The sequence below is a fragment of the Arabidopsis lyrata genome (genome assembly GCF_000004255.2).
Source record: "Arabidopsis lyrata subsp. lyrata unplaced genomic scaffold ARALYscaffold_4, whole genome shotgun sequence".
Classification (NCBI taxonomy): domain Eukaryota; kingdom Viridiplantae; phylum Streptophyta; class Magnoliopsida; order Brassicales; family Brassicaceae; genus Arabidopsis; species Arabidopsis lyrata.
The window spans coordinates 13,419,145-13,441,043 of record NW_003302552.1 but is presented as its reverse complement, the minus strand read 5'-3'; the positions used below and the strand labels follow the sequence as shown (position 1 = coordinate 13,441,043).

At 38.3% G+C, this 21,899-nt stretch overlaps 6 protein-coding genes across 10 annotated transcripts; 4 read left to right on the top strand and 2 right to left on the bottom strand.

Annotated features, from left to right (window-relative positions):
* Positions 1-102: 102 nt before the first annotated feature.
* On the bottom strand, positions 103-4,435 carry LOC9317102 (serine/arginine repetitive matrix protein 1). The gene is made up of 11 exons (XM_002879160.2): positions 4,290-4,435; positions 4,050-4,139; positions 3,818-3,940; positions 3,503-3,670; positions 3,319-3,417; positions 3,068-3,180; positions 2,708-2,755; positions 2,571-2,627; positions 1,246-2,433; positions 951-1,073; positions 103-855 (listed from the first exon to the last, which is right to left on the bottom strand). Exons 1-11 carry the CDS (start codon positions 4,308-4,310, stop codon positions 300-302), a joined length of 2,586 nt encoding a protein of 861 aa, XP_002879206.1. The 5' UTR covers positions 4,311-4,435; the 3' UTR covers positions 103-299.
* Positions 4,436-9,591: 5,156 nt separating this feature from the next.
* On the top strand, positions 9,592-19,033 carry LOC110229487 (pumilio homolog 2). Of its 3 annotated transcripts, none has more exons than XM_021029810.1 (10): positions 9,592-9,675; positions 14,850-15,478; positions 15,642-16,954; positions 17,038-17,179; positions 17,261-17,368; positions 17,505-17,717; positions 17,802-17,912; positions 17,976-18,170; positions 18,257-18,431; positions 18,556-19,033. In XM_021029810.1, exons 2-10 carry the CDS (start codon positions 14,858-14,860, stop codon positions 18,600-18,602), a joined length of 2,925 nt encoding a protein of 974 aa, XP_020885469.1. In that variant the 5' UTR covers positions 9,592-9,675; positions 14,850-14,857; the 3' UTR covers positions 18,603-19,033. The 3 variants fall into 3 exon arrangements, with proteins under 3 accessions (XP_020885469.1, XP_020885468.1, XP_020885467.1); XM_021029809.1 differs by lacking the exon at positions 9,592-9,675 and adding an exon at positions 14,431-14,758 and having other exon boundaries at positions 14,852-15,478; XM_021029808.1 differs by lacking the exon at positions 9,592-9,675 and adding an exon at positions 14,431-14,758 and having other exon boundaries at positions 14,836-15,478.
* LOC9315273 (pumilio homolog 1) lies at positions 9,593-13,904 on the top strand. Of its 2 annotated transcripts, none has more exons than XM_021029812.1 (10): positions 9,593-9,675; positions 9,769-10,373; positions 10,486-11,807; positions 11,891-12,032; positions 12,101-12,208; positions 12,298-12,510; positions 12,598-12,708; positions 12,798-12,992; positions 13,076-13,250; positions 13,423-13,904. In XM_021029812.1, the coding sequence occupies exons 2-10, from the start codon at positions 9,777-9,779 to the stop codon at positions 13,467-13,469; spliced, it is 2,910 nt and encodes a 969-aa protein (XP_020885471.1). In that variant the 5' UTR covers positions 9,593-9,675; positions 9,769-9,776; the 3' UTR covers positions 13,470-13,904. The 2 variants fall into 2 exon arrangements, with proteins under 2 accessions (XP_020885471.1, XP_020885470.1); XM_021029811.1 differs by having other exon boundaries at positions 9,593-9,685; positions 9,771-10,373.
* On the bottom strand, positions 19,034-19,806 carry LOC9317101. Its single transcript, XM_002879159.2, has 2 exons — positions 19,432-19,806; positions 19,034-19,318 (listed from the first exon to the last, which is right to left on the bottom strand). The coding sequence occupies exons 1-2, from the start codon at positions 19,753-19,755 to the stop codon at positions 19,139-19,141; spliced, it is 504 nt and encodes a 167-aa protein (XP_002879205.1). The 5' UTR covers positions 19,756-19,806; the 3' UTR covers positions 19,034-19,138.
* LOC9315272 (tropinone reductase) lies at positions 19,767-20,941 on the top strand. Of its 2 annotated transcripts, XM_021029816.1 has the most exons (3): positions 19,767-20,246; positions 20,353-20,563; positions 20,637-20,941. In XM_021029816.1, exons 1-3 carry the CDS (start codon positions 20,170-20,172, stop codon positions 20,796-20,798), a joined length of 450 nt encoding a protein of 149 aa, XP_020885475.1. In that variant the 5' UTR covers positions 19,767-20,169; the 3' UTR covers positions 20,799-20,941. The 2 variants fall into 2 exon arrangements, with proteins under 2 accessions (XP_020885475.1, XP_020885474.1); XM_021029815.1 differs by having other exon boundaries at positions 20,353-20,855.
* On the top strand, positions 20,928-21,875 carry LOC110229488 (tropinone reductase homolog At2g29170-like). The gene is given in 5 exon segments (XM_021029814.1): positions 20,928-21,047; positions 21,189-21,399; positions 21,506-21,713; positions 21,777-21,796; positions 21,798-21,875. Coding segments are annotated over 5 exon segments (594 nt in total). The 5' UTR covers positions 20,928-20,955; the 3' UTR covers positions 21,861-21,875.
* Positions 21,876-21,899: the final 24 nt, after the last annotated feature.

Genomic DNA, 21,899 nt, shown 5'->3' with positions numbered 1-21,899 from the left:
ATTAGCATTCTTCTATCAACCCAAACACAATACTTCCCAGACAATCACAATATCAAATTTCTATAAAGAGACTACTCAATGCAAGAAACTATTACCAGAATATCAGAGCCATGAATGTCTGCATAAAGTCTGCACTCAAGAATAGCAGAGTAATTGTCACTTGTCCAATTTTGCTGCCACCAACAAACAGACCACATAAGAAAAGTTTGAACATGTAAGAAAAAACAAAACATAGAGGGATAAATCTAGCAAGGGATTGTATCTTAAAAGATGATGTTCAAATAACGCTGGATAAGGACTTAGTGGCTGATGCCCTTCTTTGCTTTCAATGACTCGAGTGCTTTGTTTCGCAACTCAATTTCAAGCCTCTTTGGATCAGACTCCCCCCCTTTTTTATTCTTAGGACGGGCTTCAGCTTCTCCTTCTGAAGTATCAGATAGCTCTCGATTCTTATGTTTCTCCTTTCCACCACGTCGTTCTTCCCTTTTACGACGTCTCTCCTCTCGCCTACGTTTCTTCTCCTCCTTTCTCGTTTTCTTCTCCTCCTTCCTCCTCCTTTTAGCCTCCTTCCTATCATCTAGGTCAGAATCAGAACTGCCATTATCATCTGAAGATACTTCTTCCCTCGAAGACCTTTTATTCTTTCTTCTCTTTTTATCCTTAGTTCGATGTCTGCTGCTTTCCTTAGAATCAGAGGAAAGGTTTGCATCCAGGTCGCTGTTATCATCTTTCTCAACCTGCTCACTGTCTTTCACTTTACCAGAAACAGGCCGACTCTTTCCTTCTGAATTTTCTACTGGGGACATCTGTGAACCATGGGTTCTATGACCGGAACGCCTCTCTGTCAACTTATCACTGTTAAGAAGTTGAATAGACCAACATTTATCAGACCTTGAAATTTGAAGTCAAACGAAAATCATCTGGGAAAAAGGAAAAGAAACAAAATGCACCTCTTTCTCTCTTGCTCCCTATAATGGTCGACACGCCCAACTTCTAGCACCTCCTCTGGTAATTGTTTCCTCTTGTCAGTATCAGGCACTGAAGTTCTCTTTAACAGCTTCGAATTTTGAACCCTGCCACAATGCGAAAGCAGACAGAGGGTCAAGGAGTTAACAAGTACAGATAAGAAGAATCTGCATGTGTCTTTTTTTTGGGGTCAAAATCTGCATGTATCTTAGAAAAGTTTATACCACCTTATTTTAAAAGGCATTTACATAAATGTAAATGGAGTCATGAAGAGCATACCTATCTTGTTCTTCAGATAGATGCCCAGGAGATCTTCTGTCCCTCTGATGTTTTCTTCCATATGCAGAAGGAGATCTATGAAGAACAGGAGGTGATCGAGACCTAGAAGGAGACCTGCTCGAAGATGGAGACCGTCTCTTACGTCTGTCATCAGGTGATTGTGAAGCAGATGGAAATCTTCGATTTCGCCGGTTGACAGGAGTTGGTGATCTGCGCCGAACAGGAGAGCGCGCTTTCTGATGTCGAGTAGGGGAAGATTTACCTTGACCCCTAGCAGGTGACGTAGATCCACCTTGCTTGACATGTGAAAGGGATTCTGCTTCATGGCGTCCAGCTGGTGACAGGGAGACTCGCTCTTCAGCAGGTGTCAGTGACCTACGTCTTCTAACAGGTGGAGATGGTAACACTTTTTTCCTACCAGGAGGGGACAGTGAACTGGGTCTGGGTGATGGTGATTCCAGGTGATTGGCTGCATGAGATCCTCCAACCCTCATTGGCGAAGGTAATCCTGCACGCCTAGGGAGTGGTGGAGGTAACCTTTGCCCAGCGGGTGGTGAAGGCAACCTTTGCTCAGCCGGTGGTGAAGGCAATCTTGCCCCAGTGGGATCCCTGCGCCTAGCCACTGGTGACGGAGACCTCCCTTGTGAGCCAGACCTTTCCCGCTTAACCAGTGGTGACCGTGACCTGTTACGACTATAGAGTGGAGATGGAGACCTGCGCCGCCTAGCTGGCGGTGAAGGAGACCTACGCCGCCTAAAGGGCAGTGGAGAACGGCGACGCCTAGCAGGGGGCGATGGTGACCTGCGCGGCCTAGCAGGTGGTGATGGTGACCTACGCCGTCTAACAGGTGGTGATGGTGACCTGCGCCTCCTAGCAGGTGGGGATGGTGACCTGCGCCTCCTAGAAGGTGGGAATGGTGACCTGCGCCTCCTAGCAGGTGGGGATGGAGAACGGCGACGCCTTGAAGGGGCTGGTGATTGACGGCGTCCCTCAGGCGTATGTCGCCTGTGACGTCTAATAGGTGACCGTGACCTGCTTCCATAAGGAGAATGTATCGTACGTCGCCGAGGAGATAGAGACCTACGCAAGGAACGTGATCTGGATCTACGTCTTGAATTCGACAATCTCCGCTTTCTAGGTGAGATGGAGGCATCTGATGATTGAGACAAGCTCCTGGATTTCCGTTCACTGTTATACAAGTAGACAGTCATTAGCAAAAACTGCACTAGGATTTACAGGAAATAATAGATACAGAACTAGCAAGTACGACACCACAGGCTGCAATTTCTTTGGATTAAGAAAAACAATTGCGGAAGGCTACATACCCAGAATAACTTTTCGAGCCTGAATTTGTTTTGCTGATTGACCTAGAACGTGACCCCCTGCAAAGCAACCAATCAATATACTCACTCAAATATATAAGCAAATTTTACTAGAAAAAACGAAATTATTGAAGAGTCACCTAAGGGGTGAGCGGGATGCATCTCTGCCACGTGGAGGTATCAGATCCCTGCATCAAGGAGGCAATGTCAGAACCCACTCACATAATAATCGTGGCCACAAACAAATTCCTGGACCACCAGCACACCAGATGAACATGCAAAGCACCAGTAGCATAACTAAAAATGCTAAAAGACTAGAAGACCCAGAACAGCCATTGGTAGAAATACTTGATCAAATCATGCCAGCGAGAACTTATAGAGATAATCCATTTACAACAGAAAGATGAACTCAATCAAGAATAAAGAAGAAAAGGGCATAAAGTGATAAGTAGAAAGCAGCTATGAAATCATACTTATCATAGGCATTAAGAAAACTCTACCTTCTCCTTTCTTTCACACCATTCTTCTCGTCAGCCCTTCTCCCATCCTCTAGACGATCTCTTGAAGGTTTTGTATCCATGCCATTTGTCTCCTTGTGTTCTACGCCGCTGTCCTACAGTAGTTTGAGGTAAAGCACATGAACCCTAATAATTGCAGAAGCTATCTGAATAACATGAAAGAACAGGCGAATGTTAAAACCAGAAGAACATCTGTAAAGAGTGAAACTCTAGCATGAATAAGACTGTCTTACTATTTTCCTCAATATATCATGCTCAGGGTTCTTCTTTTCTCCCTCCCTCTTCCTCTCTATTTCATTTGCTAACCGATCTGCTTTTTGTATTGCTTCTTCCTGCCACAAAAGGAAAATAAATCATGAGACAGCAGGAGAAAGAAAAGTCATTCATCATCAATCCAGAATGACTTCCCAAGAATACCTGTTTCTTCTTTGTTTCAGCTTCTCTAGCATCTAAAAACTGCTGCGGAACACCACTTGAATTATTCTGTGCGCTTAGAAGAAGTGTCCAAAGTTCTTTCATAAACTTGCCAGTATTTTTCTCCATGAATCCAGTTAGCGATATCTGAATCTCCTTACCGTTCACTACCTACATTAGTAACACCGTTCAATTATATATTACTCCAACAAAAGTTTGACAGCAACAAAAATATCTCACATGTATCAATGTGGCTATAAAACTATAATTCACAGTCGAATAAGGAATAGAAAAATAAAAGCTCAGTTATAAGCTTACCTTCCCATCAAGCAGACCATAGATAAAGTTAATCAGCACTTCATCTTCAAAACCAAGAAGCTCAGTGACTCTAGTCGCAATCCAAGGCTTCATAACATCCATCTTCACTTTAGTCACATCCACCTAACACCAAAGCCAAGTAGAGGATATCATTAAGCCTTCTCCAAACTTAATTTCATAGTATTGAATCTCAATTAAGTAATACAACCTACGAATTCACAATTCAACTCACCAGATTCTCCAACTCCGGAGCAAATTTCTGACTCTTCATCAATTTGGCTTGCTTGTTAGAAAACCGAGTATCCTGCTCGGCGGAAGTACCCTAAAAAAACTCAAAACAAACAAGAATCAGAGACGGCGTAATCGAAACCTAACTTCTACAGACATACGATGAAGAACATTTGAATTGCATCGATCTGGATCTAAAAGATAATACATCAAATTCGAGAAAGAAGATGATCGGAAAACTCACCCGGAAGAAACCGCCGGACATAGTTTAGGGTTTGTGGAAGCACTTGCTCTTCTCTAGAAGAGAGATCGAAGCTTGAGAGAGATTTGTGCTTTTGTGTAGAAGAAGTATCGGCAGATGTGAGAAAAAGGGAGATTTTGAAGAGTTTTTACGAGCCCTAGCTATATTGGACTCACTTAATTTTGTTATTCCATTGTTACCCTCAAGAGTTTTTGAATATTACGTTATTGCCATTTGTGGGAACATTCGTAAAAAGAAAGCAAACAGGTTCGATCTCACCTTTCTTGACAAGCCTTTTTTAATATGATTAGTTTCAATTGCCATAACTTATGGGCTAAAGCCCAAAGCAAACCTAGTCTTAATAAATCTCGTACGTCTGTCTATTGCTTTTGAACTAGGATCCGACCCGCGGTCCACCACGGGAGAATATTGGTTTACATACGTTGCGTTTAATATTGTGTGTATTTTTTAGTAGAACGAATCGTGTAGTATACTTATAAATATTCATAATAACGAATTCTAGAGAAAATGTAAAATTGTTTATAAATATACCTATCGTATGATTTACAAAATAGAATTTTGTGTTTTAAAATTCTAAAATTAGACGATTCATGGGAATTAGAGCAGTCAAAATAGGTCAAAAACCGCGGGTCGAGCCCACATCATCTCACTATGGGGCAGATTTGGGGAAATATATTAAATCCGTAAATAAGCGGGCCACATGGATTAATTCGCAGTGGGTCATAGGTTTAATCGGTTTTCATCCGCGGGTTGGCGGATCAGCCCGCATATTAGTATTTATTGATAAAATTATAATTTATTCAACATGTGGTAATTTAAACAAACTTTTAATAGTATTTTTATTTATTTATTTATTTTAGTAGTATTTTAAATTTTGGTTACTTTAAAATTATTTAAACAAAATCCATGGACAATCCCGCAAATCCGCATACATTCGTGGGACGAGTTTGTATTTCATATATGCTACCCGCGGGTCGTGCGGACCGACTAACATAAGTGAAAATATTTTTTGTCTATCGCAAAACGGACTCAACGGGACGAATCAACTCACTTTGACAGTTCTAATGGGAATATTATTTAGTCCTACAACAAAATGAAGTTTGGACATAGTATTAATAGAATATGTCTCTTATTTGTTAGATGAGAGATTGAAAGATGAAGTATAATGATTAAAAATTAATTATTATTTTTCATGATTCACAAAATTTAATAAATACTTATTTGAATAATTCTAAAATCATATTCAAAAAATCTTTATAAATTGAAAATTAAACTTCTTTGGTAAGCTATACGTATGAAAATATCATAATTTCGATTTAATCTAATTAAATTAAAATTAGTTACATGGATTTCATATCTATTTAATTTACACGACCAAAATAAAAATATCTATTTAATTTACACGACCAAAATAAAAATATCAATTTAATTTATAAAACAGATGGGTTATTTGTGATAAATTTTCTAGAAATCTTTAGAAGCAAATAAAATATCTTTCAATTAATGATAACTGGCTAAAATGAGCGAAATTAATGACAAAAATGTTGATTGTTATGGAATTAGTCTCAAAAATATATGAACAAATTTATTATACGTAATTAATGTATAATATTGTTCGGAATATGCTTTTATTATTAGTTACCATAAGTACAATAAGATTTTATTTTATTTCCATAAATATTTGATTTTATTTAAATTTTTCATTATTAATTCGAATTTATATTCCAAAATAATTTCAAAGATCCGATTTCAGAATTTCGGGTCAATTTTCTGATTTTAACCCGACCCATTTTCATTTATACTTCTATTTTAATAGTATAGAGATGATAAAAGATTATCTTATTGAAATAGGCACTTTTGGAAGTGATTTTTTTCTTCTAAAACGAACAGAGTGTGTCACGGAAACTTATATATGTTAATTGTGTGGACAGATTAAGCAACTGAAAATGGTTTTAGGTTAAGTAGGGTTGGTAGATGAAGTTAATAAGAGATAGAAGGTGAAAGTTGATGAAAGTGTTGAGGTTTAATAGATAGAACATAGGATAAGGAGGACAATAAATGTGTTTCAAAGAGAGGAAGAGATATGAGAGTTTCTGGAGCTGAGGTAAACTATCATGGATGTTTGCAGACATTATTTTGTTAGTTTGGTGGAAAGATTAATATTTTAGAGCGTAAAACGACCATAAATAAATAGTAGAGTTAAAACTTAAGTAGGATGAAGTTAAATCAGGTGATTTTTGTTTTATGATCTTTGCTCTTTTGTGTGTTAATTGATTACAGTTGGTTGTTGGGACAATGTGTAGGTAAATGTGGAGAAAGATACCAAAGAGGGTGGATTTTATGTTGAGTTTGTTCATTTATTTATAAAGGTTTATATTTATCTAAGGGAAATAAGCTGATTTTTGTTTGTGTTTGATTAAAGGAAAATATGATACGTTGACTTTTGTTTGTCTAGTTATATGTTTTGTGGCTTTAGAAGGTGGCCAAAGCATTCTTTGTTTAAGTAGACGAGTGGGACTGCTCATAGAATGGTGTGGACAAGAAAATGTATGGCACAATTGAGGAGGAAATGACCTACAATGTGTCGAAATGGCATATTGAGTGAGAGTTTGAGATGAGGGGAAAACCTTCAAAGAGAAAGTATCGTACTGGCTATCGATTGATATGTTAGAGTTTTTTTTTTTTTTGGAAAAAAAATCCGACACCATCAAAAATGACATGGGATTGTAAAAAGATTTTAAAGTAGCTAGGAATAGTGAAGAAAAGACTAAACTTGGTTGTAACCTACAAAAATTGTTGTGTGATATTGATATTCTGCCATTATATGAAAATACAACATTCCATGATAAGAAAAAAAAAAAACCATTTTCATGCTTGAAGAGGACACCCCCATCATATGACATCAATGGAAGACTTGAAAAAATAGAGATGGAACTGTTGTTAAGGGAATATTTAACAAAAAAAAAACATATACTCGTATGAAACAACTAGTAAAATTGACCTAATTAAATTGTATTTTGGAAGAAAATGAGCTGGTGGATTGAAGGCGGTGGAAGCAATGACGAAAAAAAGATCAAGAGGATATATGTAGAAAAAAAAAAAAAAAAAGTTACATGCGGTGGTAATCTTAAAAGTGAAATAGTACAAGTAATGGCAACTAGCAACCAACAATCTTATGGAACGGGAAATGGAGAAGACTATGACTACAAGTTTGGGGTGCATTAATCATTAGAAAATATGGGTTGGTGCAAACACGATGAGGGAGTTGAGTTTGGCCAGCCATCTTATGGCATTAGAATTACTTATGTTTCTAAGACTATAGATGAAAGTATGGCTAAAAACCAACTAAGAGTTGTTTGATCGTAATATGTGTAGACAACAAGTGTGAAGGGTGTATGAGCACATTATGGGAGGCAGGTCTATAAACATAGAAGTATGCAAATGAAAATATGAGAGCAATGACTATAGTTATCTTTAATATTGTGTTAGATGAGCTCTCAGCTCCATGTTTCAATGATTATAGTCAGTGGCGGAGACAGAAAAATTGTTTATAGGGGTCAATTTTTTTTTTTTGTATATAAAAAATTATATCAATTTTATTAGGAAAAAAGAAAAAATATCATCACAATTATATGATATATTATTGTCTCGTTTGCCACAAATTAGATAGCGTACATTTTTCAATTGTAAAATTAAACAATCATTGAAATGATATCAACGAGACGATTATACGAAGTCATTTTCACAATATTCATAGAAAAAAAATCAATAATAGTTTTAAAAGTCAATAAATCAAAGATGAGATTTTTCTTATTATTTTTTTTTGATCTTTGGATCGATAATGTCCGATCCATAGTCAATCCATACTACGCGGTAACGCGACTTAGTGGAGTCGAACTCCGGTGGGCAAGGCGGAGTCAAATGGACTTAACCACTTGACTAAAGATGAGATTTTTCTTAATATACGAGCAACATCATCACAACATTTTAGTTCAAATTAAAATATATATAAAGTTTTACCTAAATGTTATTTTTAAAGTGATTTTTAATGGATAAAAATGAGGTGAAAAAGAAGAAAATAGGAAAAATCCTAAAGTAACGAGAGATATAGATAATTAGGTTGAAGTTGAACTCATTCATGTTTTTATTTTAGATTTATTTGTATATTTATTTGTAAAGTTTGACTCTTAAATTAATATAACATTTTTTGGTACATAGATATTTAGTATAGTTTGCTCTTACATTAAAATATGATGGGGGTCAATTTTTGTTTTGTGATGGGGTAAATTTACAATTACCAATCAAAATTTAACTAGATTTAAAAAATTCATGGGTGTCAATTAACCTTCATGCTATAACTCTATCTCCGCCACTAATTATAGCTGTAAATACGAATTTCACTGGATCTTTGCCGAGCAAAAAATAAAGTAAGTTTCACAAGTATTTTCGCCGGCAAAAGATAAACAAAGTCTTATTAGTTTTTCAAAGTCGTGGGTAAGAAAAAAAAAAAGATAGAAGAGAACATATATTGTAAGTATCATGATTTTGGGTACTTTGTCATTCTCCTAATTAAGAAATTCTTTTATTATTGAGCTACTTTACTATTTTTAATTATCAAAAAATCTTAAAATTTTAAAATAAGCCAAAATATTGGGGGTTAGAACGGTGTATAAAAGTTTAGGAACAAGTCATATTAATTTTAAAAAATCCAAAAAAAAAATAGAAACTTTTGCAAAACCTAAAACTTAAGAAATATTCCAAAATTGTGGTATTGTAAAAAAAAAAAAAAAACTTACACAAAATAATTGTATTATTTACTAATTTTGAACTGAAAAATCCTAAAGATCCTGCCATCTAGAAGTGTACTTTGGTAAAGCTCTTTTCTGCTCTAAAAGACTAAAACCCAAACTGAAACAAAGGACAAAAAAAAGATCTCAAAACAGTTCCAACGAGGAAAATAAGGTTTCGTAGTTATCTTCCAATTTTTGATTTTTTTTAAAAAAATTAATGCTTTTTCTCATTCCTTTATGCAATCGCTAAGTCAAATCAACCCTAGTATTATTAATTCGCCGTAATTTTTTTAACTATGATTTCCATAGTTAAATCATAAAAAAGCACAAAAACCCTAAGGTTTCTTGCATCGCCGTCGTATTTTTCCCGTCAACACTATAAAACCCACTTTTTTCTATCTCTCTCAATCTAAAGTCTTTATTAGGGTTCTTTATTTTAAAACAAACAGTAACCAGGAAAAAAAAAAAATCAAATCATCGATACAATCTTTGGAATGGATTTGAGTATTGCTTAATAAAGTTTTGATCTTTAGGTTTTGTTCTAAAAACAGAGAATTTTGGGGATTGTATATATTGAGACTTTGAGAGGTATCAAGTTTTGATCTTTATGATTTTTTCTTGATGGTATTGAGTATAATCTGATGAATTGATTTTTGGGTTTTTTGTTGTTTAGGTGATAATGATACCGGAACTGGGAAGAAGGCCGATGCATAGAGGTAACGAAGATTCATCTTTTGGGGATGATTATGAGAAAGAGATTGGAGTATTACTTGGTGAGCAGCAGAGAAGGCAAGTAGAAGCTGATGAGCTTGAGAGAGAGCTTAACTTGTATAGAAGTGGCTCTGCTCCACCGACTGTTGATGGTTCTGTTAGTGCTGCCGGAGGGCTTTTTAGCGGCGGAGGTGGGGCTCCTTTTTTGGAGTTTGGAGGCAATAAGGGTAATGGGTTTGGTGGTGGTGATGAGGAGTTTAGGAAAGATCCGGCTTACTTGTCTTATTACTATGCTAATATGAAGTTGAACCCGAGGTTGCCACCGCCTTTGATGTCTAGGGAGGATTTGAGGGTTGCTCAGAGGCTTAAAGGGAGTAGTAATGTTTTAGGTGGTGTTGGGGATAGGCGAAAAGTTAATGATAGTCGATCTTTGTTCTCTATGCCACCTGGTTTTGAGGCTGAGAAAACTGGTGCTTCTGCTTCTGAGTGGGATGCTAATGGATTGATTGGTTTACCGGGTTTGGGACTTGGAGGCAAGCAGAAGAGTTTTGCTGATATCTTTCAGGTTGGTGTTGGTTATGCTTTGATGATTTTTTAATGTTTTCCTCTGTGTGTGTTGTGTATATTTCTTCTTGATATTCTTGCTTATATAAACTTTGTGGATTACTTTTGTGTAGGCGGATATGGGGCATGGACATCCCGTTGCTCAGCAGCCCTCACGTCCTGCAAGTCGTAATACCTTTGATGAAAATGTTGACTCTAAAAATAATCTGTCTCCATCTGCATCACAAGGCATTGGTGCACCATCTCCATACAGCTATGCAGCTGTTCTGGGCTCTTCTTTGTCAAGAAATGGAACTCCAGATCCACAGGCCATTGCTAGGGTGCCTAGTCCCTGTCTTACTCCCATTGGGAGTGGGAGAGTGAGTTCAAATGATAAGAGGAACACAAGTAACCAAAGCCCGTTCAACGGTGTTACATCTGGTCTCAACGAGTCTTCTGATCTTGTCAATGCTTTATCTGGCATGAACCTGTCTGGCAGTGGCGGGTTAGATGAACGTGGTCAGGCTGAGCAAGATGTCGAAAAGGTCAGGAACTATATGTTTGGAATGCAAGGTGGGCATAACGAAGTCAATCAACATAGGTTCCCAAACAAATCTGATCAAGCCCATAAGGCAACTGGCTCGTTGAGGGATTCACAATTGAGAGGGCCACAAGGATCTGCCTATAATGGTGGAGTAGGATTAGCTAATCCTTACCAGCATCTTGATAGCCCAAATTATTGTCTCAACAATTATGCATTAAATCCAGCTGTAGCTTCTATGATGGCTAACCAACTTGGGAACAATAATTTTTCTCCAATGTACGATAATGTATCCGCAGCATCCGCTTTGGGATTTTCTGGAATGGACTCCAGACTTCATGGAGGAGGCTTTGTATCTTCTGGTCAAAACCTCTCTGAATCACGTAATCTTGGCAGGTTCAGTAATCGAATGATGGGAGGAGGTACTGGTCTCCAGTCACATATGGCAGACCCAATGTATCATCAGTATGCTGATTCGCTTGATCTTCTCAATGATCCTTCGATGGACATGAACTTTATGGGTAGTTCATACATGAGTATGCTTGAACTCCAGAGGGCTTTTCTCGGAGCTCAGAAATCACAGTATGGTCTTCCTTACAAATCCGGGAGCCCTAACAGCCATAGCTATTATGGGAGTCCAACATTTGGGTCTAACATATCATATCCTGGCAGCCCATTGGCTCATCATCTTCTGCCAAATTCTCTTGTGTCACCTTGTAGCCCTATGAGACGAGGTGAAGTTAATATGCGATATCCCTCTGCAGCAAGAAACTATTCGGGAGGAGTAATGGGGTCTTGGCACATGGATGCTAGTTTGGATGAAGGCTTTGGATCTTCAATGCTTGAAGAGTTCAAAAGTAACAAAACAAGAGGATTTGAACTCTCTGAAATAGCTGGCCATGTTGTAGAGTTCAGGTATTTCCTTGAAAGTCTTTTACATTTTTTCTTGTGTACGATTTGTCCCAAGCTAACGCGTACGTGTGGATTTTCATGACCAGTTCGGATCAATATGGAAGCCGGTTTATTCAGCAGAAACTCGAGACAGCAACAACTGATGAGAAAAACATGGTTTATGAGGAGATCATGCCACATGCTCATGCCCTGATGACTGACGTTTTTGGAAACTATGTGATTCAGAAGGTAGATTTATTAGGCTTCCTCTTTGGTTTTATTTTAGAGTTTCCTGAATCTTGCTTATCTTCCTACAGTTCTTTGAGCATGGACTCCCGCCACAGAGAAGAGAATTGGCAGAGAAACTCTTTGATAATGTTTTGCCTCTTAGCTTACAGATGTATGGTTGTCGTGTCATCCAGAAGGTAAAGTCTAATTCTCACCTGTTTTACTGTTCTCTCCATTCTCAAGAACAGTTAGAGTTTCATTATTTTTACATGTTTACCTCTTTTAGGCAATTGAGGTGGTTGATCTAGACCAGAAAATTAAAATGGTGAAAGAACTTGATGGACATGTGATGCGATGTGTACGTGATCAGAATGGGAATCATGTGGTTCAAAAGTGTATCGAATGTGTGCCTGAAGAAAACATCGAGTTTATTATTTCAACTTTCTTTGGTCATGTGGTGACCCTCTCCACTCACCCATACGGGTGCCGTGTAATTCAGGTTCTTGCTATTGGTCATTAAGACAAGATAACATCTTTTTTTGATCTTCTGTTTCTATGTAAAACACTTTTTCATCTCCTGTTGCAGAGAGTATTGGAACACTGCCATGACCCTGATACTCAGAGTAAGGTTATGGAAGAAATCCTTTCCACTGTTAGTATGCTGGCCCAAGATCAGTACGGAAACTATGTTGTTCAGGTTTGTAAAAGATATGAGTAACACTGCATCTGCATCAAACCAAAGTGATAATATACTTTGCGTAAAACTGATACACGTTTTGTGGACAGCATGTGCTGGAGCATGGAAAGCCTGATGAGCGCACTGTGATAATCAAAGAGTTGGCGGGGAAGATTGTTCAGATGAGCCAGCAGAAGTTTGCATCAAACGTTGTTGAGAAATGTTTGACTTTTGGAGGTCCTGAGGAACGGGAATTGCTGGTGAATGAGATGTTGGGCACAACTGATGAAAACGAGCCTCTTCAGGTCTGTCAAACACTTATTTTCAGATGATTGTCGGGAAAATAAAGAAACTATCAGCTCATAAACTACTTCTTCTTGGTATATAGGCGATGATGAAGGATCAGTTTGCAAACTATGTAGTGCAGAAAGTTTTGGAGACATGTGATGACCAACAACGTGAGCTGATACTTACTCGCATCAAAGTGCATCTTAATGCTCTAAAGAAATACACTTATGGAAAGCATGTCGTTGCACGTATTGAAAAACTCGTTGCTGCTGGAGGTATGTATATGTTCCTCTTCTCTTCTATGAGTCTAATGTTTCGGCCTTTATCTGCTACAAACCTCCCAAATTGTCTTTACTGCATTGATTTCTACAAGTATTTGAGAAAGAGAGAAAGTAAGCATTTCTATGGCATTTCATTGTCTCTAAGTGGTTCTTATCTTATATGCAGAGAGGAGAATGGCTTTGCAGTCCCTAACTCAGCCTCAGATGGCTTAAGGCCTCAAGTAATGTACAGCTTAACTAGGGTGGATGGGACTACCGTAGCGTTTTGAGAACTAGGTAAGATAAAGATCTAAACTGGGAATAATCTGCGGGGAAATTGTGAAGGAGAGCTTGTTTTCTCTGCAAAATCTGTAAAATTGTGTAGTTGCTTACGGTTTTTCTATACATAGAACCAAACATCCCTCTTTAGGCTGATGAGTGAGAGAGAAAAAGGCAGAGAATGGTGTAAAGATGGGTTGGGAAATGGTGAGGATTTTAGGGTTTCCTTCACACAAAAGAGAATGGCCTTTTCATTGCCAAATGTGTAGAAGTGAGAATATGTGCATGCTTTTAGGACAATCCCAGTTTTTAGAGTTTTTTCTCCATCTATGTAATTTGTTTCATCAAACTCTTGTTTTCTATTTACGAGTAACTCTTTTGTTTCTGGTATTTTGCAATCTTGTTGTTTATATCGATCAAGTTGATTGGTACACAATAAACATATCATAGATGTAACAATCACAGAGAAACCTAACAAACAAAATCAATTTTGGTCTCTCTGCTAACAATGGAACAAAATCATTCACGATCAATGTCGGTGTCATTATCTTCAATCTTCTGACCAAGACCTCTTGGTCCAGCTTTTGGCTCTCTTTGCCAACCTTACTTAGACCTCTTTGCTGCTTCCTTTCTCAAACTTCTCTCTCCCCTCTTCCCAAGAAACTCAGTCCGTTGTACACAAGCACAACCTGTAAAAAAGTTATTCCCAGGATCTGAAAACCGGTTTTAGATACTTGCAAACCCACCCCGCGGCGGGTTTGACCCGCTTGACAGCTGAACAAGTAGAAGAAGCTAAGTGGCAAGAAGACTCTTGTGAAAAGAGAGGGTCCCAAGGGAGATAGAGAAAGTGTGTTGTTCTTACATTGTTGCCTTAAGTGTTGTCGTTTAACAAGAAATGTCATGTGTCTCTGTATTTAAGGGACTCCGAAATGTTAGGGTTTCCTTATGCAAAACAATACAACAATTATTAATCTCAAAATTCTTCCTTCCATTTCTATCTCTCTCTCACTCTCTTTCTCTCTCGATCTTCTTCTCCTTCTATCTCAGTATCGGATTTTTCGTCAACATTTTTCTGTCTCAAGCTTAAGTCTTTTTTAGGGTTCTTTACTTTAAAACAAACAGTGACATGAAAAATCAAATCATCGATACAATCTCAAGAATGGATTTCAGTATTGCTTAGTAAAGTTTTGATCTTTGGATTTAGTTCTACAACAGAGAATTTTGGGGATTGTATATATTGAGAGGTATAAAGTTTTGATTTTTATGTTAGTTTCTTGAAGAGTTTAGCGTATATGAGTATAATCTGATAAAGTGATTTTAGGGCTTTTGTTGTTTAGGTGATAATGATACCGGAACTAGGGAGAAGGCCGATGCATAGAGGTAACGAAGATTCATCTTTTGGGGATGATTATGAGAAAGAGATTGGAGTATTGCTTGGTGAGCAGCAGAGAAGGCAAGTAGAAGCTGATGAGCTTGAGAGAGAGCTTAACTTGTATAGAAGTGGCTCTGCTCCACCGACTGTTGATGGTTCTGTTAGTGCTGCCGGAGGGCTTTTTAGCGGCGGTGGGGCTCCTTTTTTGGAGTTTGGTGGAGTTAATAAGGGTAATGGCTTTGGTGGTGATGATGAGGAGTTTAGGAAAGATCCAGCTTACTTGTCTTATTACTATGCTAATATGAAGTTGAATCCGAGGCTGCCACCGCCTTTGATGTCTAGAGAGGATTTGAGAGTTGCTCAGAGGCTTAAAGGGAGTAGTAATGTTTTAGGTGGTGTTGGGGATAGAAGAAAAGTTAATGATAGTCGATCTTTGTTCTCTATGCCACCTGGTTTTGATCAAATGAAGCAGCATGAGTTTGAGGCCGAGAAAACTACAGCTTCTTCTTCTGAATGGGATGCTAATGGATTGATCGGGTTGTCGGGTTTGGGGCTTGGAGGCAAGCAGAAGAGTTTTGCTGATATCTTTCAGGTTGGTCATACGTATTCTTGTTACGACAACACTTCTTGTTCGCTTTCAGTTGTCTGTAGTTGATTATGCTTTGATGCTTTGTAAATGTTTTCTCTGTGTGTGTTGTGTATATTTCTCGATGATATTCTTGCTTATGTAAACTTTGTGGGTTGCTTTTATGCAGGCCGATATGGGGCAAGGACATCCTGTCGCACAGCAGCCCTCACGTCCTGCAAGTCGTAATGCCTTTGATGAAAATGTTGACTCTAAGAATAATCTGTCTCCATCTGCATCACAAGGCATTGGCGCACCATCTCCATACAGCTATGCAGCTGTTCTGGGATCTTCTTTGTCAAGAAATGGAACTCCAGATCCACAGGCCATTGCTAGGGTGCCTAGTCCCTGCCTTACTCCCATTGGCAGCGGTAGATTAAGTTCAAATGATAAGAGGAACACAAGTAACCAACGCCCATTCAACGGTGTTACATCTGGTCTCAACGAGTCTTCTGATCTCGTCAATGCTTTATCTGGCATGAACCTGTCAGGCAGTGGCGGGTTAGATGAACGTGGTCAGGCTGAGCAAGATGTGGAAAAGGTCAGGAACTATATGTTTGGACTGCAAGGTGGGTATAACGAAGTCAATCTCCCAAACAAATCTGATCAAGCCCATAAGGCAACTGGCTCGTTTAGGAATTCACAATTGAGAGGGTCACAAGGATCTGTCTATAATGATGGAGGTGGATTAGCTACTCAGTACCAGCATCTTGATAGCCCAAACTATTGCCTGAACAACTATGGATTAAATCCAGCTGTAGCTTCAATGATGGCTTGCCAACTTGGGAATAGTAACTTTTCTCCAATGTATGAAAATGTTTCTGCTATGGGATTATCTGGAATGGATTCCAGACTTCATGGGGGAGGTTATGTATCTTCTGGTCAAAACCTCTCTGAATCACGTAATTTTGGCAGACTCAGTAATCGAATGTTGGGAGGAGGTGCTGGTCTTCAGTCACATATGGCAGACCCAATGTATCATCAGTATGCGAGGTTCTCTGAAAATGCTGATTCGCTTGATCTTCTCAATGATCCTTCAATGGACATGAACTTTATGGGTAATTCATACATGAATATGCTTGAACTCCAGAGAGCTTATCTTGGAGCTCAGAAATCACAGTATGGTGTCCCTTACAAATCCGGGAGCCCTAACAGCCATAGTGATTATGGGAGTCCAACATTTGGGTCATATCCTGGCAGCCCATTGGCTCATCATCTTCTGCCAAATTCTCTTGTGTCACCCTGTAGCCCTATGAGACGAGGTGAAGTTAATATGCGATATCCCTCTGCAGCAAGAAATTATTCGGGAGGAGTAATGGGGTCTTGGCACATGGATGCTAGTTTGGATGAAGGCTTTGGATCTTCAATGCTTGAAGAGTTCAAAAGTAACAAAACAAGAGGATTCGAACTTTCTGAAATAGCTGGCCATGTTGTAGAGTTCAGGTATTTCCTTGAAAGTCTTTTAGATTTTTTCTTGTGTACAATTTATTCCAAGCTAACGCATACTTGGGGATTTTCATGACCAGTTCGGATCAATATGGAAGCCGGTTTATTCAGCAGAAACTCGAGACAGCAACAACTGATGAGAAAAACATGGTTTATGAGGAGATCATGCCACAAGCTCTTGCTCTGATGACTGACGTTTTTGGAAACTATGTGATTCAGAAGGTAGATTTATTTAGTCTTCCTCTTTGGTTTTATTTTAGAGTTGAGATAAGAGATTCCTGAGTTTTGCTTATCTTCCTACAGTTCTTTGAGCATGGACTCCCGCCACAAAGGAGAGAACTGGCAGAGAAACTTTTTGACAATGTTTTGCCTCTTAGCTTACAGATGTATGGTTGTCGTGTTATCCAGAAGGTAAAGTCTAGTTCTCACCTGTTTTGCTGTTCTCTATAAGTCTATCTTCGATTCTCAAAATGTTTGTTATGTTTACAAGTCTATCTTCGATCCAGAACAGTTAAGAGTTTTGTTATGTTTGTGTTCATCTCTTTAGGCAATTGAGGTTGTTGATCTAGACCAGAAAATTAAAATGGTGAAAGAACTTGATGGACATGTGATGCGATGCGTACGCGATCAGAATGGGAACCATGTGGTTCAAAAGTGCATTGAATGTGTGCCTGAAGAAAACATCGAATTTATTATATCCACTTTCTTTGGCAATGTTGTAACCCTCTCCACTCATCCATATGGGTGCCGAGTTATTCAGGTTCTTGCCCTTAGTAATAAAGAAAGATTACACATTTCTTGATCTTATGCTTCTAAGTAAATCTCTTCTCGTCTTATGTTGCAGAGGGTATTGGAGCACTGCCATGACCCTGATACACAGAGTAAGGTGATGGATGAAATCATGTCCACTATTAGTATGCTGGCCCAAGATCAGTATGGAAACTATGTTATTCAGGTTTGTGAAAAAAGAGTTATTTTACATAGGTTGCTCAAAAACTAATACATGTTTTGTTGACAGCATGTATTGGAACACGGAAAGCCTGATGAGCGTACTGTGATAATCAAGGAATTAGCGGGGAAGATTGTTCAGATGAGCCAACAGAAGTTTGCGTCGAACGTTGTTGAGAAATGTTTGACTTTTGGAGGGCCAGAGGAACGAGAATTTCTGGTGAATGAGATGCTGGGCACAACTGATGAAAACGAGCCTCTTCAGGTTTGTCAAACACATACTTTCAGATAATTGTTGGGGGAAAATAAAGAAATTATTAGCTCATAAGCTTCTTCATCTTTTGTATATAGGCAATGATGAAGGATCAGTTTGCCAACTATGTAGTGCAAAAAGTTTTAGAGACATGTGATGACCAACAGCGTGAGCTGATACTTGGTCGTATTAAAGTGCATCTCAATGCTTTAAAGAAATACACTTATGGAAAGCATATCGTTGCTCGTGTTGAAAAACTCGTTGCTGCTGGAGGTATGTATAATATGTTCTTTGGGTCCAAAGTTTTGACCTTTATCTACTACAAACCTCCCAAATTGTCTTTATTGCAATAAATCTCATGTCCATGTCTCTAAGTGTTTATTTTTCTCATATGCAGAGAGGAGAATGGCTTTGCAGTCCCTAACCCAGCCTCAGATGGCGTAAGGCCGCAAGTCTTGTACAGCTTAACTAGGGTGCATGGCTCTGCCATAGCGTTTTGAGAATTAGGTAAGATCTAAACCGGAAATAATCTGCGGGAAAATTGTGAAGGAGAGCTTTGTTTTCTCTGCAAGATCTGTAAAATTGTGTAGTTGCTTACGGTTTTTCTATACATAGAACCAAACATCCCACTTTAGGCTGATGAGTAAGAGAGAAAATATGCAGAGAATGGTGTAAAGATGGGCTGAGATATGGTGAGGATTTTAGGGTTTCCTTCACACGAATGAGAATGGCTTTTTCATTGCCAAATGTGTAGAAGTGATAATATGTTCATGCTTAGGACAATCCCCAGTGTTTAGAGCTTTTTCTCCATCTATGTAATTTGTTTCATCAAACTCTTGTTTCTGTTTTCACGAAGAACTCTTTTGTTTCTGTAATTTTGCAATCTTGTTGTTTATATATCATAGATGTGATGACAATCACTGAGCAACCTTACAAACAAAAAATCAAATATTTGTCTCTCTACTAACAATGGAACAAAATCATTCAAGATCAATGTCAATATCATCATCTTCAATCTTCTGACCAAAACCTCTTGGTCCAGCTTTGGCTCTCATTGCCTTCTTCTTCCCACCTTTCTTAGACTTCTTCGCTGCTTCATCTTTCTCAAACTTCTCTCTCTCCCTCTTCCCAAGGAACTCAGTCACTCCAATGTACACAACCTGTAATGATATAAAACCGGTTTAGAGTCTAACAAACCGGGTTTCAGGTTTGGTTCTGTATTTTGATTAGACAGTTTATGGATAAGATTGGTTTTTTGTGGATAACAACTTACACCAATGGTGAGAACAGTGAGAGCAAGAAATGCAACAAAGAGAAGCACTTGTATAATCAGAGCAACACCATCTTGACCACCACTTGACACAATTGCTTCAGATGAAGAATCAGAAGAAACGATCTCTTGAGAAATTTCTTCCGGAGTTGCAGAGACTCTCCATAGTTGAGTTTTTTCCTTGTGAACACGAAGAACTCTAGAAGACAAGATCTTTCTTCTTGAAACAGACCAAGAGAGTGGAGATATATGGTGTGTTTTAACTGGATGTTGGAATCTTGGTGTGAAATTTGAAAGAGATAGAGATGGTGTTGTTGTCGCAGACATCTTTCCTTCCACTCCCACACTCTCTATCTCTTCAGATTCTGGACATAACCCACTTCTGTTTGGTCACATCCAACGGTTCATGTTTTCTTGAGATTGAGAACAGAATTATACATGGGCCTGAGAAAGGCCCAGTCTATTATTTCGTGGGTCTTATCTTTCTATTAGTCTTGAATTTTATGTATCATTAACCTTGTTATTAGTCTTTGATTATGCATCATTAGTTACGTAATTTAAGTTTAATTACTTTGATCTCTAAGTTTTGTACCCACCACAACAGTCACAACGTCATTAGATACGTTAGCTTTCCTCAATTTCTTTGAAGATTCTCATAACCTCGTAACATTTATTCATTATAAATAGCCATTTGTTCATTATCATTTCTCATCAAACAAAAATATAAATCATCACACAACAATGGCTAAAGCAGAACAGAGCAGCAGGTGGAATCTGCAAGGCATGACCGCTATTGTCACCGGCGGAACCAAAGGCATTGGGTTTGTCTTCCATCATCATTTTCCATAGTCATCTTTCTTGCAGTACAAGCAACGAAAAAACCTAATTTGCGAACACATTTATTATATTATTTTGATTAATCTCTGGGCATGCTATATCAGAAGAACTCGCAGGCCTTGGGGCAAAAGTACATACATGTGCAAGAGACGAATCTCAGCTTAACCAGTGCTTAAAAGTATGGGAAACAAAGGGCTTTAACGTCACAGGATCAGTCTGTGACATATCGTCCCGTACAGATAGAGAGAAACTAATGCAAACTGTCTCCTCTCTGTTTGAGGGAAATCTTAACATCCTCGTATGTCTTCTCTTCTCTGTTTCACCAACAAAAATTATGAACATATATACTAATTTTATGAACATATATATAGATAAACAATGTAGGGACATGTGTGACAAAGACAACCATAGAATCAACAGCAGAGGATTTCTCAAATCAAATCTCAACAAATTTGGAGTCTGCATACCATTTGTGTCAGCTTGCTCATTCAAATATGGAATTTTTTGTTAAGAGAGTCCAGAAACTGTCATGATTATAATGTGGAATTTTGGAATGAAGGGTTTCAAAGTTCAAAACAATCACGTAAAATTCTCTTGGTCCATCCTCACAACTACTCTTGGTTTATATATGTGACCTTCATTTTTTTTCACCAAATATGTGACCTTCATTGAAGAAACTGATATCAAGAAATGGCTAAGACAGAAGAAAATTTGAGAGACAATTCTAGATGGAGCATTGGAGGCATGACCGCTCTCGTCACCGGTGGCTCGAAAGGCCTCGGGTCAGTCTCAACTTCTCATACTTCACATACTATCTTAATAATCCAATATGGAATCATATATTTATATATGGTCTTTGATTGTATTTCAATGTTTCAACCCGAATAAAAAAATGAAAAGTATTCCATGTGTACTATGAATAGAAAAGCTGTGGTGGAGGAACTAGCCTTGTTAGGAGCAAGAGTACTCCACACATGTGCCAGAGACGAAACTCAGCTTCAAGAACGCTTACGTGAATGGCAAGCCAAAGGGTTTCAGGTCACCACTTCCGTCTGCGACGTTTCTTCTCGTGACCAACGAGAGAAACTCATGGAAACCGTTTCCTCTATCTTCCAAGGAAAACTCAACATCCTTGTAAGTTTCTGTTAGAGCAGGATTCATATGTGTCTAAGAAAGAACTAGTGATGATGTTGTGTTTTACTTTTTTTATTGTGTTTGGTTTGGGCCTATACATATATAGGTAAACAATGCGGGAACGTGTATAACAAAGCCGACCACAGAGTTTACAGCACAAGATTACTCATTTCTGATGGCTACATATCTGGAGTCAGCTTTTCATCTCTCACAGCTCACGCACCCTTTGTTGAAAGCCTCTCGCTCAGGGAGCATCGTGCTCATGTCCTCCGCTGTGCATATCAATGTTGGTTCCATCTATGGAGCAACTAAAGGTATATCTATACTCAAACTATTAATCTTAATTACGTTCCGAGAATAACATAAATGCGTGGCAGGAGCTATGAATCAGCTAGCAAAAAAACTTAGCATGCGAGTGGGCAAGTGATAACATAAGGGTTAACTCTGTCCATGGTTCATAGCAACTCCTTAATACTAGGAAAATAAGAACAATTATTACA

Excerpts from the sequence above, each read along its gene's own strand:
- LOC110229487 (XM_021029810.1), top strand. The coding sequence starts at position 14,858 with ATGATACCGGAACTAGGGAGAAGGCCGATGCATAGAGGTAACGAAGAT. Across the intron at positions 17,180-17,260 it reads GAAACTATGTGATTCAGAAG|TTCTTTGAGCATGGACTCCC; the intron begins GTAGATTTATTT and ends ATCTTCCTACAG. Across the intron at positions 18,432-18,555 it reads AAAACTCGTTGCTGCTGGAG|AGAGGAGAATGGCTTTGCAG; the intron begins GTATGTATAATA and ends TCTCATATGCAG.
- LOC9317102 (XM_002879160.2), bottom strand. The coding sequence starts at position 4,310 with ATGTCCGGCGGTTTCTTCCGG. Across the intron at positions 3,671-3,817 it reads ATGGTCTGCTTGATGGGAAG|GTAGTGAACGGTAAGGAGAT; the intron begins GTAAGCTTATAA and ends TTACTAATGTAG. Across the intron at positions 856-950 it reads AGGGAGCAAGAGAGAAAGAG|TGATAAGTTGACAGAGAGGC; the intron begins GTGCATTTTGTT and ends ACTTCTTAACAG.
- LOC9315272 (XM_021029815.1), top strand. The coding sequence starts at position 20,170 with ATGGCTAAAGCAGAACAGAGCAGCAGGTGGAATCTGCAAGGCATGACC. Across the intron at positions 20,247-20,352 it reads ACCGGCGGAACCAAAGGCAT|TGGGCATGCTATATCAGAAG; the intron begins TGGGTTTGTCTT and ends TTGATTAATCTC.
- LOC9315273 (XM_021029812.1), top strand. The coding sequence starts at position 9,777 with ATGATACCGGAACTGGGAAGAAGGCCGATGCATAGAGGTAACGAAGAT. Across the intron at positions 10,374-10,485 it reads GTTTTGCTGATATCTTTCAG|GCGGATATGGGGCATGGACA; the intron begins GTTGGTGTTGGT and ends ACTTTTGTGTAG. Across the intron at positions 12,993-13,075 it reads ATGAAAACGAGCCTCTTCAG|GCGATGATGAAGGATCAGTT; the intron begins GTCTGTCAAACA and ends CTTGGTATATAG.
- LOC9317101 (XM_002879159.2), bottom strand. The coding sequence starts at position 19,755 with ATGTCTGCGACAACAACACCATCTCTATCTCTTTCAAATTTCACACCA. Across the intron at positions 19,319-19,431 it reads TCACTGTTCTCACCATTGGT|GTTGTGTACATTGGAGTGAC; the intron begins GTAAGTTGTTAT and ends ATATCATTACAG.